The sequence below is a fragment of the Aulonocara sp. 'chitande type north' Nkhata Bay genome, linkage group LG4 (genome assembly GCF_057382095.1).
Source record: "Aulonocara sp. 'chitande type north' Nkhata Bay isolate Kocher_YH1m ecotype deep benthic linkage group LG4, A_spYH_male_GT1.1, whole genome shotgun sequence".
Lineage (NCBI taxonomy): Eukaryota > Metazoa > Chordata > Actinopteri > Cichliformes > Cichlidae > Aulonocara > Aulonocara sp. 'chitande type north' Nkhata Bay.
In genome coordinates this window covers 31910348-31929131 of record NC_141347.1, presented here as the reverse complement: position 1 = coordinate 31929131, position 18784 = coordinate 31910348, and the positions used below count along the sequence as shown (strand labels likewise).

The 18784-nt window shown below is 40.9% G+C and overlaps 2 protein-coding genes across 2 annotated transcripts in view; both read left to right on the top strand.

Annotated features, from left to right (window-relative positions):
• Position 1: 1 nt before the first annotated feature.
• On the top strand, positions 2 to 14746 carry hrob (homologous recombination factor with OB-fold). The gene is made up of 10 exons (XM_086289915.1): positions 2 to 255; positions 425 to 475; positions 635 to 1615; positions 1817 to 1900; positions 2433 to 2567; positions 4762 to 4870; positions 9793 to 9878; positions 9968 to 10090; positions 10235 to 10448; positions 11423 to 14746. Exons 1-10 carry the CDS (start codon positions 244 to 246, stop codon positions 11476 to 11478), a joined length of 1851 nt encoding a protein of 616 aa, XP_086146041.1. The 5' UTR covers positions 2 to 243; the 3' UTR covers positions 11479 to 14746.
• A 2115-nt stretch (positions 14747 to 16861) lies between these two features.
• The window catches only part of asic2 (acid-sensing (proton-gated) ion channel 2), a 410825-nt gene continuing 408902 nt past the window's right edge, over positions 16862 to 18784 (top strand). Inside the window, exon 1 of the mRNA XM_086289917.1 lies at positions 16862 to 16944. The gene's annotated coding sequence lies outside the window, so the exon portion shown is untranslated. The remainder of the gene's footprint in view (positions 16945 to 18784) is intronic.

The following is an 18784-nucleotide window of genomic DNA, read 5'->3' as shown; positions in this document are numbered from 1 at the left end:
CTTTGTAAAAACATTCCTTACGTCATCACGTCGTGTTTGAACGTGGCGGCGCGATACCAAGCAGTACAGCCCAGATAAACTTTACCTGTAGCTAGCAAGCTAGTCTCACTTAACTGTAGTTAAAAAGGAAAAGAAATAGCAGAGATCATATTTGTAAGCCGGCATTAAATGGCAATTAATGTCTTACAAAGTCTGGTATATTTGTTCAAAGTGATCAACAACGGTTTTTTATCGCGATAGCCCATGACTGCAATGGTAAGTCCAGCAAACTGAACGCAGCTGAGGCTAACTAAGCTAATACACGTTAAGTAGCTCAAATGTGTGGCATGTTTTCGAGTTTACCAGGACATATTATTACTATTATTATTATTATTGACATTTATTGGTACTCGTGCTGTGTTTTATTGTTGTGTTTGTGTTACAGACCTGTAAATTAAGTGGCCTTTTCAGCATTGGCGAGGACTTTGAAGATGAGGTAATAATCAGTAAATATAATAACACCTGATTTTATTTAACTGTCGTTTCAGGCTGCTTTCTGTCACATAATGGTCCTCCTGTTCCCTCGTAATCCCACTGTGTGTGTGTGTGTGTGTGTGTGTGTGTGTGTGTGTGTGTGCGCGCGCGTGTTTCCCAGGACCTGCTCGAGACAGACTGGGCTTCCTGCTCCGTGTCTGGACCAGCCAATGTGGCAGCTGCTGTGTCATCCTGTGCTCTGCGTGCCTCCTCTGTTACTCACAGAGAGCCGGAGAAAATTTGCCTCCAGCAAACTGGAGAGAGATCAGCTGCCCCGTGCAATGGCACAGCATCAGAGAGCAGCACGCACACTACTGCTACGGGACAAACTGTTGCTTTGGGGTTGAGACGGCTCTCATCTTCCTCTCATTCCCGCTCTCCTCTCCCTACTCCTTCTCCCACGTTGAATAACTCTGAGCCAAATCGGGCAACACAACAGAGTCACGCTCACGCTAAGGGGCTGCCGAAGCCCTGTGTGGCTCAGGATGACTTTGATGACTGGGATGTTGACCTAGCAGACCTGGAGGAATGTGATGGCCAAATGGGACGGATGCCTGAACCTCCTGCTCCACGTGCACCCACAGTAGAGCCTCCAGCCAAAATGCTGCGACCCTCGACCTGTGGACAGACTCAGACACTACCTGTTCGGACAGTGAGGGAGCTTAGTGCCGCATCCAAGACTTCTAGCTCCACTGGTCACAAGTTGGCTCCTTTTCCACCTGTCCAACATCCAAATCCATGTCCTGCTTTCCCATTAGCCCCTCCACAGAAGTCTGACGTTTTCCGTGGCTTCACTGCAACTTCTCCAGCCCTGAGCTCTTTTTCCAGGACGGTTAACAAACCTCAGCAGCCACAGAAAACATGTACAACTCCAAGACCCTCCTCTCAGCCCCGCAACCTCTTTGATACAGTCTCCCCGGCACCTCCTTCCTCCCCCTCTCCCTCTGTGAACTCTCATCCTCTTCACACGCCAGTACTCACCAATCGCCTGGTCCAGCTAGTCTCTGCCTCCAATAAGCTTCCCAAGAAGAGGCCTCGCTCAGAGCCACGCCAGCCCAGGACCCGGCGCTTCCCTGGTCCAGCTGGGCTTCTGCCACAGCAGGTTGGTCTCATGTGATGCTGATGCACTCTCTCCTAATCTGGCTTTCTGCAAATGAAAGCACAAGCACGGTCAAGCCAAGGCAAAGATGCCTGAGTAGAACTCAGAAAGAAAATGAATTAGTTATGTGTTCTGTTTTGGGGTTTTTTTTTGTTTTTATTTCCCACCTTGCTGGCATATAGTGATTTAAATTTCCTCTCTCAGCCTCAGGGTCAGAACCTGGATGAGATTGTGGTTTCTGTTCCTCAGACTCCTGCCCATGGGGCTGTGGCTCGACTACCAAGTCAGGTAAATAAAGCAGGTTTTTTTTTTCCCATCTTTTCTATCACTGTTGCACCTTCAAAAGCAGACGAGATTACAGAAAAGGCTTGAAAATGGCAGGTGTCCACACGGTGTGAGGCCAGTAAATCATGAACAGATTTTGTATTGGCCACATGGAGGCAGCGGAAATGAATGACTAAAACAGCACTGACACCACCTTATGAGCTGAGATGGAAAAGAGCTGCCTATTTACACATCCAGCTTGTTAATAGTCCCCTGATGTCAAGTGCAGTATTCTCTCACTTTTGCTCTCCTGAAGGAAACATCTGGCACATCAGCTGCTTAATGCTCCACTCTGTTCAACAGCTAGTCTACGTAGGACGAGTAGCTGCCTGCCAATTTGTGCATTGTTTGTACAGGATGCAGTACTCTACATAACACTATTTACAGTTATTTGTGTGAAATATTAATTAGAGCCACTTGGAAGAACCAGCAAAGGTTAAGAATTCCATTTATAGTGTCGCTGTATGTTTGTGGGTGTAAAAACTTTATGTTAAAGGCTTCCAGCTCACAGACTGAGGAAGAAGAGTTCAGTGGCGGTGCCTGGGCAGCGATGAAGATGGAGATGGGATTGGATGAGAGGCATCCATCATGTTTCCTGCACTCCTACAGTGTGGTCATGGTGCTTCGCAAGGTGAGCTGACAACGTCGTTACACAAATGGAGAAGAAGTCCCACTCGTACTGTTTATTCAAGCGCTGTCTAATATTTAGGTCAAGCCTCTTTACAAGTTATGTGTCTTCACACCACAACGGCCCGTTTGCCGCCGTTGGAGGTCTATTGGCATAATCAGGACAAATGACGGCGCTGTCCTGGAGGTGTTGTGTAATTATAAACAGTACGATCGCTCATCAGTCACACTAATGGGGACTCTGCTGTCGCTCTCCTGTAGCTGTGTGTGAAGGGCCGCCAGTGTGAAGTAGCTTTGAGTGGCAGTCATTTTGAAACCTTACACGGTGGTTTCTGCTGTGTTTGCTTGTCACTGGCTCCATTTAACAGGAGCAGAGTCGGTGGCAGGACGCTGGATAAGCTCGCTCAGGTTAAGCCGTTGACGTGAATGTCAGCTTCCCCAAATCCTTGTTTTTCGTGAATAAACAAATGACCACACTGCCTCAATGTGTTCTAACAAATGCAGTGTAAAGAAAGGTTGATCTCAAGAGGAAATCCTGCTCACTGCTGTGTATTTACTTCCATCAGTATATCTTCGTAACACCAGATTTGTGTCGAGGGTTAATTTAAAAACCGAGGTTAATCAGTAGGTTGGTACACTGGAGAAGATTTGATATCATTTGTAAAGTTTCTTTCAAAGCATCAGGTTATCATAGATTATCGGAATGACTGAACACTTACAGTTTATCTAAAGTAAATAAGGCTGGGTTTTTAATCCAGTGCAAACACTTGCAGACAGCTGTGGACATCACAGATGATTAGTTGTTCCTATTCCACTTGAGGGACGCTTGCACAGCTGGCGACCTTGCAGTTTTGGCACATTGGAGGGCACATGGATGTCCACATGAAGAGATTCAAACAGACCCTCGCATTCTAGTTGATGTCAAAAGTATTACACCCACATGTGGCACTTTTAAGCAACTCCAAACCCTGTACCTTCAGCACTTGCGTAAAAGACAACATGTGGCTTTGCACAGAAGTCAAACCCCTCCTGGACAATATGATGCCATATTTTCACCCAGTCACAGTGCACTTTGCACTCTCTTTACGGCAGTGCTGTGAATTAAAGCGAATGTGGTTTAGATTCAACACCACGCTGCATCAGCAACACTGAAGTTTTTAAACTGGCCGTCACTGAGAGAAGGAAGGCTGCAAATATACTCGGGCTTTCTCTTGCTTTGTGCTCACAGCCACCAAAACATCAGAGGCCACACTCAAACAAGGTAAAAAGCAATAATTCTGTCCATTTGCGAGGCATCCTGGCTGGCCGTTTACGGTGCCAAGTCCCCAGCCGCCTCCCAGAAACCAACCTTCATGTTTATGTCCCTGTAAATTTTAAATTGCACATCCTACAGCTGCAGGTAGTCCACTGCCAAAATAAAATTTCCTCCATGCTGTTATATTGCAGAAGCATTTTGTTGGATAAACAAGCGTAATTCTGCCCCAGAACCTCAAAAGATGATTTTTTTTTTTTTTATTCATTTATGGTTTTTTTTTTATCTTTGTGGGAGACGAGCGTGTTCTTGATTTGTGTGCACAGCCAGCAGTTGTCTGGGCTTGCACTTGCCCACTGTACTACCAGCCAATCAGCCCAGCTAGACCTCCGGTCCTCCGACTCTTCCCATCGAAAATGTAATAAATAGTGCAGGTGGTAGGCTCTTATGTGAAAAGCCCATTATCCCTGATGTGCTGATAGATTTAGAGCTTAAATTTGAAGATTTAGAAAAAGAATCTGAAATTGCACACAAGAGTTCTTAAAATTCAGTATCCAATTGGAGCACAGAACATGTGTTTACACAATTAAAAACAAACAAACAGTTGATTCGGTTATTTTCTTATAATACTAACATTAAATATATATGTGAGTAAAATGTGTGCCATGAAATCAGACTGTCATCACACAATCCTCAGCTGAATTATTTAGCTTCCATGTTTTTCTTAACACTTAATTGTGTTCTGTTTTCTACTGTATTCAACATAGAAATGCTTCAGACCCATTTTATAAGAAAGAATTAGATATTTTTGCTTGAACCATTACTAAAAAGATGAATGATCAACTTTTTATATTTAATCTGTTAATCCATTAATTATTTAGCAATATTGTTAGCAAAAGTTATCGTGTGTGTGTGTCTGTGTGTGTATTTTCCCTCTTCTTGTTAGGCTGCACTGAAACAGCTGGTCAGAAATAAAGTTCCAAACATGGCTGTGCTTCTGAAGAGCATCGTCCACACGCATACTGATGCCAAGGCAGTGTTTAAGGACCCGACAGGTAACAGACAAACCCAGACACACTCAGTCTTAAAATAAATACAGGGAGTGCAGAATTATTAGGCAACGTCCTTTCCTTTGGCAAAATGGGTCAAAAGAAGGACTTGACAGGCACAGAAAAGTCAAAAATAGTGAGATATCTTGCAGAGGGATGCAGCAGTCTCAAAATTGCAAAGCTTCTGAAGCGTGATCATCGAACAATCAAGCGTTTCATTCAAAATAGTCAACAGGGTCGCAAGAAGCGTGTGGAAAAACCAAGTTGCAAAATAACTGCCCATGAACTGAGAAAAGTCAAGCGTGCAGCTGCCAAGATGCCACTTGCCACCAGTTTGGCCATATTTCAGAGCTGCAACATCACTGGAGTGCCCAAAAGCACAAGGTGTGCAATACTCAGAGACATGGCCAAGGTAAGAAAGGCTGAAAGACGACCACCACTGAACAAGACACACAAGCTGAAACGTCAAGACTGGGCCAAGAAATATCTCAAGACTGATTTTTCTAAGGTTTTATGGACTGATGAAATGAGAGTGAGTCTTGATGGGCCAGATGGATGGGCCCGTGGCTGGATTGGTAAAGGGCAGAGAGTTCCAGTCCGACTCAGACGCCAGCAGGGTGGAGGTGGAGTACTGGTTTGGGCTGGTATCATCAAAGATGAGCTTGTGGGGCCTTTTCGGGTTGAGGATGGAGTCAAGCTCAACTCCCAGTCCTACTGCCAGTTTCTGGAAGACACCTTCTTCAAGCAGTGGTACAGGGAGAAGTCTGCATCCTTCAAGAAAAACATGATTTTCATGCAGGACAATGCTCCATCACACGCGTCCAAGTACTCCACAGCGTGGCTGGCAAGAAAGGGTATAAAAGAAGAAAAACTAATGACATGGCCTCCTTGTTCACCTGATCTGAACCCCATTGAGAACCTGTGGTCCATCATCAAATGTGAGATTTACAAGGAGGGAAAACAGTACACCTCTCTGAACAGTGTCTGGGAGGCTGTGGTTGCTGCTGCACGCAATGTTGATGGTGAACAGATCAAAACACTGACAGAATCCATGGATGGCAGGCTTTTGAGTGTCCTTGCAAAGAAAGGTGGCTATATTGGTCGCTGATTTGTTTTTGTTTTGTTTTTGAATGTCAGAAATGTATATTTGTGAATGTGGAGATGTTATATTGGTGTCACTGGTAAAAAAAAAAAAAAATAATAATAATTGAAATGGGTATATATTTGTTTTTTGTTAAGTTGCCTAATAATTATGCACAGTAATAGTCACCTGCACACACAGATATCCCCCTAAAATGGCTAAAACTAAAAACTACTTCCAAAAACATTCAGCTTTGATATTAATGAGTTTTTTGGGTTCATTGAGAACATGGTTGTTGTTCAATAATAACATTATTCCTCAAAAATACAACTTGCCTAATAATCCTGCACTCCCTGTATGATGATTCATTGTGAATCAATTACAATGCTCGACTCTAGTAGAGCACTTGAGCCTCAAAGCAAACTTCGGTAGGGAAAAGAAACAGGAAAGCGTGTTAACTAGTGCTGAACCATGGGAGCAGAGGAGCTGCGAGCTTTTTCCTGCACATTTGACATTTGCTCACTGGGAGCTCGCCTGATTGAGCTCCACGAGGTACGAGAGCAGAGTTCAGCTATTGTAACACGCTTGATTGCGTGCACACATACACACACATGTACACACACCCCGTCTTGCCCAAACAGCAGGACGCCTCTTTCTTCCCACCGCTCGTTTCCTCTCCCGCTCTTTCTTAAACCTTTCCCCCCACTTTTGTCTGCTGCACCTCTAAGCTGAGTCGGTTGCCATGGCCCCCAGAGAGCAGCCACATGAGGTGAACTCATTATCATCACTCAGGAGTGGATGTTGCTCTCAACACCGGACTTAAGTGCTTATTAGTGATTCAATTGCCACAGATTGGCATCAGTAGTGGGCGGGTATTAAGTGCTTCTGACACCACAAGAAACTGTTTGCTTAGTCATGTGACCCTGACCTGCTGGAAGGTTCTTTGCTTTTTACCCAGCAGACAGTGTTATCTGAGAAGCTGCTAACAGCGCACGCTTAACATCCACTAGTGCTGGGGGGAAAAAAACAAGCTGAGGAGAAATTAATCAACATATTAGTATCTTAATCATTTATCATTAACAAAAATATTGGGCTTTCATCATAATGTGTGTGTATGTATAAGTATGAAAAATGGGGATTCAAACACTTGCTTCTGGTGAGTGATGAACTCTTTCATGTCGCTGCCGATCCCTCGAGCCTCCATTTGTGGACTTTTTGCAGTTTAAAATGGGTAAAATATTCCTAATGTGTACATAAACACGACTCGGTGCGTATGACAGCAGTCTGGTGGTGGAAAAAAAACGGAAACACGGATCTTTAGATCACGTTCTTGACAGCAGAGTCTGCTGTGGATTTAGGTGTCATTCTGAGCTTCAGGAAAGTTTTTCACTATTTTCTGATATTTTTATATTTGTATGAAAACAGAAGAACCATATCTGGGAGATGCTGATGAGGATCTTTAGATGCAGCTTAGCTGTCTAATAAACATGCAGTTTTATTCTTATGAGTTTGAAGAAGGAAGCTGTGGTGTTAAAAGGTTTTTATTCCAGGCTTGTTCTGAAGCTCTCAATACAATCTCGGATTTATTCAGAGTGACACACTGTTCATATTCTTCTTTTTTTTTGGCTTTCCTGTTGTGTTTTTGATTTTGTTTTTTTGCCCAAACCGTTACACTAAATATGTCAGAAAGTTTATGGAAATGTGTGCAAAATGCTGCTGTCTCTGGTTTCTTTTGGAAATTTCCGTCAAACGTGAATATTTGAATCCTCTTGGGTTTGAATATTTACCCGGAATAATCACATCACAAAGTGTGGAAAAAGCTTTCCTACATTGTTAGAAATGTGGATTGGCTTGCAAAACTTTGGGTTACTGTGAATAGCTAGGCATGTAAAATGTGACCTGATTCTTCCATTTATTTATTTACATTTATTTTTTATTTTTTTAAACTTCACACTCAGTTTCCTGTTTTAGTTTCAAAATGGCCAAAAAAAGGCCCAAAGCAAATTATGGGGCATCCTAGATGGTCGACTCTTAATAATGTCCTTTGGTGTGCATCACGGCATGGAGAGACTTTTGGTAGAGACCTTTCTCTCTGTTGCTACTGCAGAAGGCATCTGTGCTTATGATTGTCTGTTTTTGTCCTGAGTTTTGTTTGTTTTTTACAGAGATTATGATATTTTTTTGTCTTCAGATTTTGCTGGTAATGAGTATAATCCAGTCTTGCTTTTGCTAAGGAAACTTTTCCAAGTGCTACTCGCTGCTGCACCCACCCTTTCTACGCCTCGTTTCAACTTCATTAGTCAAATTTTTGGTTCCTAAATGAACCAAATGAACATCTAAAATGCTTTTAGATGTTCATTTGCAAAATTTCAACTATTTTTCAGACAAAGGAGTCTGCTGTGTCTTCCCCAAGGTCTTTTGGTGTCACATGGTGATTTTGATATGAATTTCTTGTAATTAACATCAACTTGACCTTGATCTATTAACTGCTGGCTCTTTATGAACTGAAGAAACGGCTAAATGAATACACTTTGCTGTCATTTTGGAGCCTTCTCCTGCTTTGTCGGCATGAATTATTTTAACTTTCAGTGCTAGGCAGCTGGAGCTCGTAGCTAATGATTGCTGGGTCAAGGTTTCAGAGTTGGCAGAGCTGGTCGAGTTGGCAAGCAGAGTATTCATAAATCCTGCAAATTTGGATCACTTGAGGGGTTTACGGAGTTTCCTGTGGCTCAAGATACTTTTTACCTGTCTGAATTACTGCTGAACACACAAACTGCTCAGGAGCCGGTTATGTTCCAAGTTTCACTTTAAAATTGAGTACAAGTGCAGTGTTTTCACTGATTGTTTTATTTACAGCCTGTTTTAAGCGCATTATAGATTCTCTGCTTTCCAAAGATGTTTTATATGTGCACATTGTTAAGTTGCACCTTAGTAAAACCATTGAATGAAACGCTAATTGTGCATTAAATTCTCACAAGACTGTATTCGTTAATCTGCTGTCGAGTTTCTTTAACACTGCTGGAACGGCCACTATTAGAATTATATTTATTTTTACCTGGTGCTAAATCTCTGGTCTTCAGTATCATCTTAACTGCAACAGTGTTGCATTTTACTGTTATTTTTTTTAATGTTCTTTATCTATTTATCATCACCTGATAAGCTCTCTGATTGTAGTAGGGACGCTCATAGGGATCGTTTTGTGGATAAGAGTCGTGATGTATGTAATGCCCGGTTTTATGAGAGCGTCACACAGGGCGGGAAGCAGAAAGCCTGGCGTAACAGTGAAAGGTTTTAGGTTTTGTTGAGCCAGCTACAGCAAAGAAAGCCTGGCTGTGTTGAACTTCCCTTGGAGTAATACTCCTTTGGGTATTATATAACCTGGTAGCAGCAGATTAAAAGGAATCTTTCATCTTTACCTTTATGCTGTTTGGGGGTCAGTTTGTCTTCTACTCAAATGTGAATAGAAGGAAAAGAAATTCTGACTGGTATCTTTTTGTGAATTCTCCATGTTTTCTTCTTATCTTGTGCAAATGTGCACACTCACATGCACATTAAAGTGAGAGCTTTCATGCCATTTCATTGAATTATCAGACTTTTTGGTGGTTGCCTGTCCAGAAAATAAAAAAAATTATTGCTAGATTAATAAAAAAAGAAGGTAAATAATGAAGCGTTTCATACATTTTGATCATAAAATGCAGATTATGGATAAAAACATTTGTATTCAAGAAGGAAAGTGAAAAAGTGAGGATGTGTTTATGCAGCTAAAATGTATCTTTTGTGAGAAGTTATGAGTAGTTGTGTGTGTTTAAATGTTTTTTGTACTTCTTTATAATGCTTTGGACTGAAGGGGAGATTCAGGGAACTATTCATCGGCGTCTTTTAGAGGACAGAGCAGAGGAGCTTAAGGTCGGGGCTGTGCTGCTGCTCAAACAAGTAAGGCATACCGCCCACAATCGTATAACTATAGTGTTGTATCTGAGTTATACAGTGGTTACAAATCAGTTTCTTACTTCTGTGAACAGGTGGGTGTGTTTTCCCCCTCCCATCGTAACCATTACCTGAATGTAACTTCCAATAACCTGCTGAGGATCTACGCTGCTGATGGAGTCAGTCTGACCTCCACTCAGCTTCCCCCTCTGGTCCTGGTGAGCAGGATGGCTGCTGCTGAAAATAAGATTAGCACGTCTACATTCCAAGAAATACAAAAACATATTTACTTTTTTTCTTTTTAGATATATGTCCTGTCAACCTGTCATCAGTCCCTTTGAAACATATTCATTCTTTTCTAGGAGCCGATGTTGCTGTCACCCACTCAGTCTCCCGGTGTCCTTCGGGAGCCAGTTTCCTGCATGCAGCTGATGTTTGATGAAGAGGATGACGAGGGAAAAGATTGGGAAAGACACACAGAGCGAGAGGGAGACCCTCGAGCCCCTGTAGACAGTGGCAGAGGCTCCCTGGAGCGTGGTGGGAGCACAGCACCACAGGGGCCAAGCTGGGATGCAGGTGGGGCACATGCAGTAACACTTGCAGACAGGGAGAAAAGAGCTTAGTACAAACAACACTTGTAGAGAAGCAGAAGAGAGATTAATTCTTCTCACATCGTGAGCTCGCCTGCTGTCGCTCTGAAATATAAGGAGTTATTTTCCGAATAAAACATTAATGATGTTTGGTCATTGGCATTTGACTGCAATTCTGAAACCCTATCAGTCATAGCCTGATTTGTTTTTAAACTGTTTTTGTTTGTTTTTTTGTTTTTTTTGTCTGATGAGCAAATATTTATCTCATATCTAAAAATGATATGATGCAAAAAGGCAAGCCATGTTTAGGATTCTTAGTCCCAGAATTTTACCTCAATTTGCCTAAATGACAAACACAGTGACTGTCTTTGGAGGACAAATCCTAAGAAATCCACAGCTGAGAATTTCCATGCAGAAATGTGAAATGTTAGCATCTTAGGCTGATCAACATCTAGCTATGGTCTAAAATTCTGGAGCGCAGTCTAAAAACCAATAATAGCAATGACATCCAGTGGTCACAGGGGGTGCTGTTTGAGCTCCAGCTCCTCCCGCCCACGTGTTGAAAGAACAAACTGAATTGCTTCCAGTGGTCACAGCAGCTCACTGCCTCGATGCATGCGAGCAGGAAAACTGGATTAAAATGCTATATTCAAACTGTTTATTCTACAAATCCGTTATGATGCCGTCATGGCCTTTGATCTGGCATCACCATCAAATCACTCTTTGCATTTTGCATTTGCAGCAGCACCTAATAAAAAATGCATTGCTTTGTTTTTCATCCAACTGAGTATTAGAGCATTACAAGATGAAACCAGTACCATGTGTGTTTTTTACTTAATAACTAACCCCTGATGATTGTAGTTGAAAAATTGCAATCATTGCTGTTTTGTTTTTGTTTAATCAAATGTCTGAGGCATTAAAATACTGTCTCATGTGCTGACCTGTGTGTTTGTTGCACAGATGATGACCTGGATGAACTGCTGGGAGAATTGCCCGAGGATGCCTGCAGCCTATGATGGAAACTTCACATGAAACTTTACAGACTGTCTCCCAGGACTTGCATTATGACTGACTCACCTTGCACTTCTACCCTCATTTTCCTTTTGAGTCACCTTCTAAACACCGAAATACTGGTGAAACGATGTACATGTTGTTTACTCAAAACTGTTTCAGATCTGTTTATAAATACAAACAGAGAATAGTCTTGAATTAATTTGTTGTAAGTGTGCCGATGCTTTGTATCACCGATAATTGATAAGTTGCTCGTTAGTTCCAAAAATCTGCCTCTTTTGATTTCATCTACACATCCTGTGTTCTTGTAGCGACTTTGAGCCTCTTCTATGTGCGTATTAGAGATGTTTCCCTTTTTGTTTCATTCTTATTCATTGTACCTGCTCCACTGACCTTGAAATGGAAGACTAATCTACACAGCATTGATTTACTAATTATGCAAAATGAAACCAAGGTGAGGCTGCGGCTGTTTTCCAGTTAGTTTTCAGTTTCAAAGTGGACTGGATGATTTTTTTTACGCTGCTTGTTTACGGTGCATTAAGAGGTGTATCAGAGGTTTTTGGCTTGGGATTGCGAGAGGTAGTCTGAGTCCCATGTGGTTTCCTGACCTAAGCAGTGTTTACCCAACTGTGCAGTGCATCAGGGTGGAGTCGTACTGTGACTAACAGGCTAATATGGTGGCTTTCCCGACATCTCCTCCTCAGATCCAGACTTCTTCAGCACTCCTGCCTGAGTATAACAGATTCAGGTTAATCCTCATCCTCGTTCTCATTTTGAGTATGATGCAGCTGCTCAAATTGCCTGGTTTAAGTTGAAAAGCGAGAGGGAGAGAGAACAGGGATGATGAAATGGGTTGTATTTGCAGTTTTTCAACTTAGCTGTGTGGCTTAAATAAGTACATTTACAGTGCAGTCTAAGTATTTGGACAGTTACACATGATCTGTTTGCACTCTGTTTCTGCACGTTGGATTTGTAATGGGCCAGTAAATGAGAGGAGAGAGTAATGATTTTCAGTGTAAATGTAAGGCTGATTACATTGTAGCCTGTCACTGCCCTTATGGATTAACTGATGTTTCTATCCAGACGTGATGTCCTCCTTCGATTCATTTATACTGACTTTATAAGGCAGGTTTGAGAGTGTGATCAGCGGCTCATCCAGAATAAACAGTGTCCTTTCTAGAAAGTAATCATACTGTTCAGCTTTTTGCTTTTAAATTGTTATATTGCCATTGCTGAGTATTGATCAAAAACCCTTAAACTCAGTTTGAAAACTCAGTCACCACTAAAAATATAAAACCCATTGATTCATTTAAATGTAAATAAGCATATTTGAGTAAGTCAAATTTCATTTAGGGTCTTTAAGATCAGCAGCACAAAGCGCTTCATGACAAAAATGCCAGAAAGTTCTGCAAAAGCACGTTTAAAAAGATGAGGTTTTAGCTGATATCTAAGAGATCAGTCCACAGAGCTCGGGGCTCTGTGGGGGAGAGAGTTGCAGAGTCTGGGCCACTGTTGCAAAACTCTTTGCTTTAGTTCTCAGGCTTATATGATGCATAGCCAGCAGCCCCTGATTACATGGCCTCTGGGATGATCTGGAGATGTATGCATGTAAGAGTTCACTCGTGTATGCTGGTGCTTCTCCATGCAGAGCTCTGAAAGTCAAAATCAGAATCTTAAAGTGAAATCTGAAGTTAATGGGGAGCCAGTGCAACTGAATTAGTAACAGTGTGACATGTGAGTACTAAGACTTCACCTTCGCAGTGATATTCTCTACAACCTGCATACTATTACTGTAAGGCAGTTTATACACTGTACTGTGTGTTTATGCTACCCATTCAAAGAACTATAGCTGCCAGGCTACTTTTTGAGAACCAGTCCACTGCACGTGGGTTTAATAGGACCGAATGTGTGGGTTGCAAATTTGTGAATCTGGTACACTAGCCTTTTCTACAGCCACCATCAGTGCTTTCAACTTAGGTCCTAGCAATGATATGGCACTTTCCCAGGGTCAGTTTTTTGGTACTACCAATGTTTTGTAGTGGAAATGCACAAATCTGCTTTTAAATTACGCACTGGTAAAGGGATGTGAGGGCCTTGTGTATTTCGAGTGGTTTCTTGTAGAGCTAACTGAGTGGGCTTAACGAAGAGAAACGTAACTGTTTTTGTCATTTAAATCTACAAGAAATTAAACTGGTAAACTCGAAGTACAATTATTAATTTACATTAAGGAAACATTCAGTTTTTTCAGACAACAATAGATGCATATATAGTGTACAGAGCAGGAGCGGCTGTGTGGCTTCCACGTTAGTTTCGAGCAGGGCAAAACTCAGCATAAGATCAGTGGAATAAGTAACATAACAGATTGGACTAAAGCAAGGCACATCAGGTTGTTCTCAGCTAGTGAACTCTAGCGATGGCGACAGCACAGAGAGTAGGTGCAAAAAGGAAAATGGCACCATAGTGAAATGCAAGGTCTGCTACTACAGCAGATGAATCACGAGCTATCCATGCGAGTCCGTGAGAAAACAGGCGTATGGACACATAATGTGGAGGTGTAAAAGACTGAATAAGTCTGTCCTTTAACTCTATATGCTAAGACCACAGGAGTGCAGTCTGGTTAAAAAAAAAAAAAAAAAGCAAACAAATGCTGGTATTGAAATAGTTGACCTGCCATTATAATCTAGCCTCAAGCTTGCTGAAAAGGGATTTTAGATTAGCCTTACTTTATCCTTTAAGGTTTATTATCTTTTCTCGTTTTGGTCCAGCTTCTATAGACATTGATCACACAAATGGATTTTGAAAAGTCACATGTACTCTAAGAATCACAGGTGGGTTTAGTCCATCTGACATGATCTGTGATCCTCTGAAAGTGTACCCGGCAAATCTCTGGTATAATAAAACAACATGTAACGTATTCAGCCAGTTTCCCAGACACTGATTACCCCTGTAGACTGGAGACTTCTTCAAGAAGGTTTTTTTCCTCCTTACCATAAATCTGAGGGACACGATACCTATGGCAAAAGACTGAAGGGACTAGAAGTCCTTCTTTTGTATTATTTTAAAACCTTAATAATTCTTTGTAGCAGAAGTAGCTTTTTCTTCTTCTTGTAGAGACCGATCTGGTTAAACGTAATGGATGCCTGTCTATGAATAGGTCCTTGCTGTGGTTAACTTAAAAAAAAAAAAGTTTCCTTTTTTCCCCCTGTAAAATTATAGCTTCTCGGAAAGCACTTAAAATGAACCAATCCAGGGATGTAAATGCTCTTCTTACATATTCAGGGATAAGTCGTCACAAGTGAAAAGCAATCCAAGAAATAAATAAATAAATAAATACATTTTGAGGTCCACTGCAGTAGCTCCATATATATTGCATATGATATAAAGTATCTGCACAGATAGCAGCAAGGATTGCATTGCACTGCCTCCTTGGCAGGTCCTAGTGGACGTCATTAACCCAGTTCATGTGCTTATGAGAACAAACAAGCATCCAACGCCCAGTTAAGAGCCTTGATGATAAAACTCCTGTTTGGAGGGGAACTTTGAAACTGTCGGTCTTTCTGTGTATGTGCAGGAGGAGCTGCACTTTTCCTAATCTGCACATCTACCAATTAAGATCTTCACAAACGGGGAACAGGGAGGGGGTTTATGGTTTGAGCCAGACTGCCGCTATTGCTCAGATACTGGAATAATTTGCCCTTCTACTTCAATCGCCTCTCGCCAGAGGTAATAATCAGCTGTGCCCAGTCTCGCCAAGTCTGGTACTTACTGTACACATCCTAATTATCTCCTGGTAAGAGTTTATTATTTTTCATAATCCATTAAGATAGTCAAAGTGTAATTACTCTTTCAGTCTCATCATTCATAGAGTACACGAACTGCCTAGTGACGCAAAAAATTAAAAAAAGATTTTTCTTTCTTTTCTGTCTGTGATTTGCTCTGATTTGGTATCCCAGCAGAAAAGAACATTTTCTCATGTCTGATGTAAAGTAGTGTTAACTCTGTGAGAAAATCTGGAAAAATCCCACTGTCTTTTTTTGAAATATAATTTTCCATCTTTCATGCCGCACGATATTTGAAATGATGGGAAAATAGCCCATGAGTATCCTGTTCACTACTGTTATAGAGGTCCTCAAAGAAAGGCCATTAGATTGAAGACTAATAATAATAATAATAACAAAAGTTCAATCCAGTCAAACAGATACATGGAGCATAGGGAACCACTGATAATAAGAATCATATGTGTTTTATGGCGATAGACATTATGAAAATAGCAAAAAATCTTATGCATGTGTAGTGTAGTTGATAAATCAATGACAAGATAGCAGCTGCACCAAGACTAATTTTTGCCCTTTCCATTTATTTATCACTCATATGCAGGTGCATCTTTTCCCTGGCACTTCTAAATGTGTGACTGATCACCGGCTGTCGGTGTTAATCCAAGTCAAGTAGCATATTATGCCTTTTCCCAATGACAGAAAAAATAATAATAAACAGACTCATTTCAGAATGTTGCACTAAGCTTTTTAGCATTAATGCCACGCAAATTAAAAAAAAAAAGAGAAATTTATGGCAATGCTAACAATCCTCCTGCCTTCACTAATCCTGTGCATGGAAAGTTGGCTGGATGGATAAAGGAAGATAAGATTGCTAACACATAAAGCCTTATTTTCAACCCTGGAGACTGTTTAATCCCTGTAAAACCATGCTCATTACCTCAGTGAAAAAAGGGGAGATTTGCTTAATTAAGTTGTTAAGAAACCAGCAAACCCTGCAGCTGTCTGAGACCACATTTCGGAGAAAGACTGTGATCAACTGACAGTGTGTGTGGGTGTAGGCTTTGAGTGCGCTTCGGAGTGTGTGCTTGTCAGAAAGATAACACTAAAATAACCTAATCTTTCAACTTCTGTGGGATTAGGATTTGTGTGTTGTTGCTAATTGCTGAAATAAGTGTGAAAGGGCAAAGTGATGGCATAGGTACAGGACAATATCAAACATGTTTTCTTAAATGGCAAATAAAAAGTAGAAAGAGTAAAAAAACAACAACATTGTGTTGTGACTTTCTTTGTAGATCAAATAACTGCTGGAGATACAAACCCACTTTGTGCCTTAGGCACAACTTACATTTTTATATTAGATAGTACTGGAGTCTGTTTTTTTTCCCTTGGTTATACAATAAGCTACTGACTTATTATATCCCTGTGAAGTAGAAGCTAAACAAGCAACCATTCCCCCAAAATTTCTCTCTGGTTTGGTTAAACAAAGAAATAAAAGATATTACATTGTTTGTCCTTACAGGAGCTAGGTTGGTTTTGTTGGTATAATAGGTTATCTATACATGGGTTTTTTTTAAGTGGTCATCAACTTATTTTGTTGTGAAATCCGGGCAGAAGTAGTTAATTTCCGGTCGCCATCTTTGTTTTAAAGGTGAAAGTGTACAGTCGGTCCAGAAGACAACACAAGCTGCTGAGCTGGTCTGTATTCTTTAATATTGTGGTTAGAAAAATAAATATAATCTTAATATTAGAACATTCTCTATATCCTATAAACAAACAGAAGGAGCCCTGGCTAAAATGATGAACTTGTTTAAAAGAGTACGAAGGGGGAGGAGTTAAAACCTCATCTGTTGCATGAGCTGAGATTAGCCGCGGGCTAGCCAATGCACCAAATTTTTAATAGGGTATTAATGTCTTGAGAAATGTTCAACTGAAATAAAAGTGTAATACATTTAATAAAAATTAATCATTTGTTAAATAGGTTGAACAGGATGTGCAGCAGCATATCAACCTGTTGATGTGCCTTAGAAAACAAGCATACAGGTAGGAAGTTAGGCTAATTATAATGGCAGGAGTTTAAAAATGCATGAATTATCATTAGTAACTTCACATGGTTAAAAATGTTTGGCACTTGATGTACCTTTGATTAAATATCAAACCGTATCTTTAGAAATAGTGAAGAGGTTTGTGCTCCAGGCACCGACACATAGTTTTATGAGTGGCTGTTTCATTTGGGCTGCTCATTACTTTTTAATCACTTGATTAGGGGTATGCTGTAATTGCCCGGTAATTTTAGAAAATGAGCTTCTCAGCTGACAGCATGTTGGGATTTCACCAAGAGGGATCCTAAAGTTTTAAAGTTTGTCACTGACTTCACCTAAATCACTCCTTAGTTCTCATTCTGTACTATTCTGGAATTGTCAAATCAAGTATCAGCTGTGTCTGCTTGTTGGTGTTTATTAGTGAGTCTAAGTTTGATGAGATGGAGGTTGTCTAGTATACATTTTTCTTTATTGTTGTGTGTGCATGTTTTAAGAAACTTGAAGTGCTTGGGAGCTGGCATACAGACACGAGGACCAGAATAAGGACTAAAAGAATAAGAGTATTAGTGTACTGTCAGATTCAGCAGGTGTAATGCATCCAGTATCAGTTGTTCTGTGTGTTATGTTGATGTCCCAGCTAATCTTTTCAATAACATGGTAAATGTAACATGTTTGTGCAAGATGGCCTACTGTGTAATTCAGCCTGCCAACCTGTCAGAATCCTGATAACCTCTGATTAACATGTTAGGTAAAATTGTAACAATATTTTCCATTTCTTTCTTCTTGTAGTTTTAACATATTTTTATTTGAATTTGATTTAGTGATGTAAAAGCTTCCCTGGTGCAAAAGACTGCTTTTGTATTTATTAAAGTCTAAGTTTCTAACCTAAGGAGTAATCAGTTTATTGTGGATTTAAGTTAAAGACAAATATTAGCTCATGTATTAGCGGTTCCAATTGAATAAAATGTGTCAAACTGATATATTTTCCTCTCCAGCTGTCCAATTTCTTATTCAGTTGGAGGTGAAATTCGTATATATTTTTAGGGATCATTCTGACAACCTGTTTCCAGTCAGTCCAAATACACACACAGGCGTTCTCGTTCCTCTTTTACCACCTTTAACACCCTCACACCCTCGTGTTATTCTCTCCTCACCACTTTGCTGCTCCTGTCTCCTTATGTTGCCTCACAAAACTCGCTGTTTTCTCGCTCTCGCTTCATTCTGAGAAAGATCAGACTCCTTATGAATTACAAGCTCGTGATTTAAATGTTGCATTCCACACGGCAAACACACTCTGTGTGCTTGTTATTCCCTTTACATCCGTGTCTCCCTCTTCCTCATGTGACGTTGCACGTCTAAATTACTTTCCTCTGTGTGCCATTGCTGTGCAGCCTGTGTGACCACGCTTGCTCGTTTGCTCTTTTTTTAGTTTTCCAATTTTATTTTTGTCCTTATCCCTCCCCTCAACCTACATCTCCCAGCCTTTACTCCTCCGT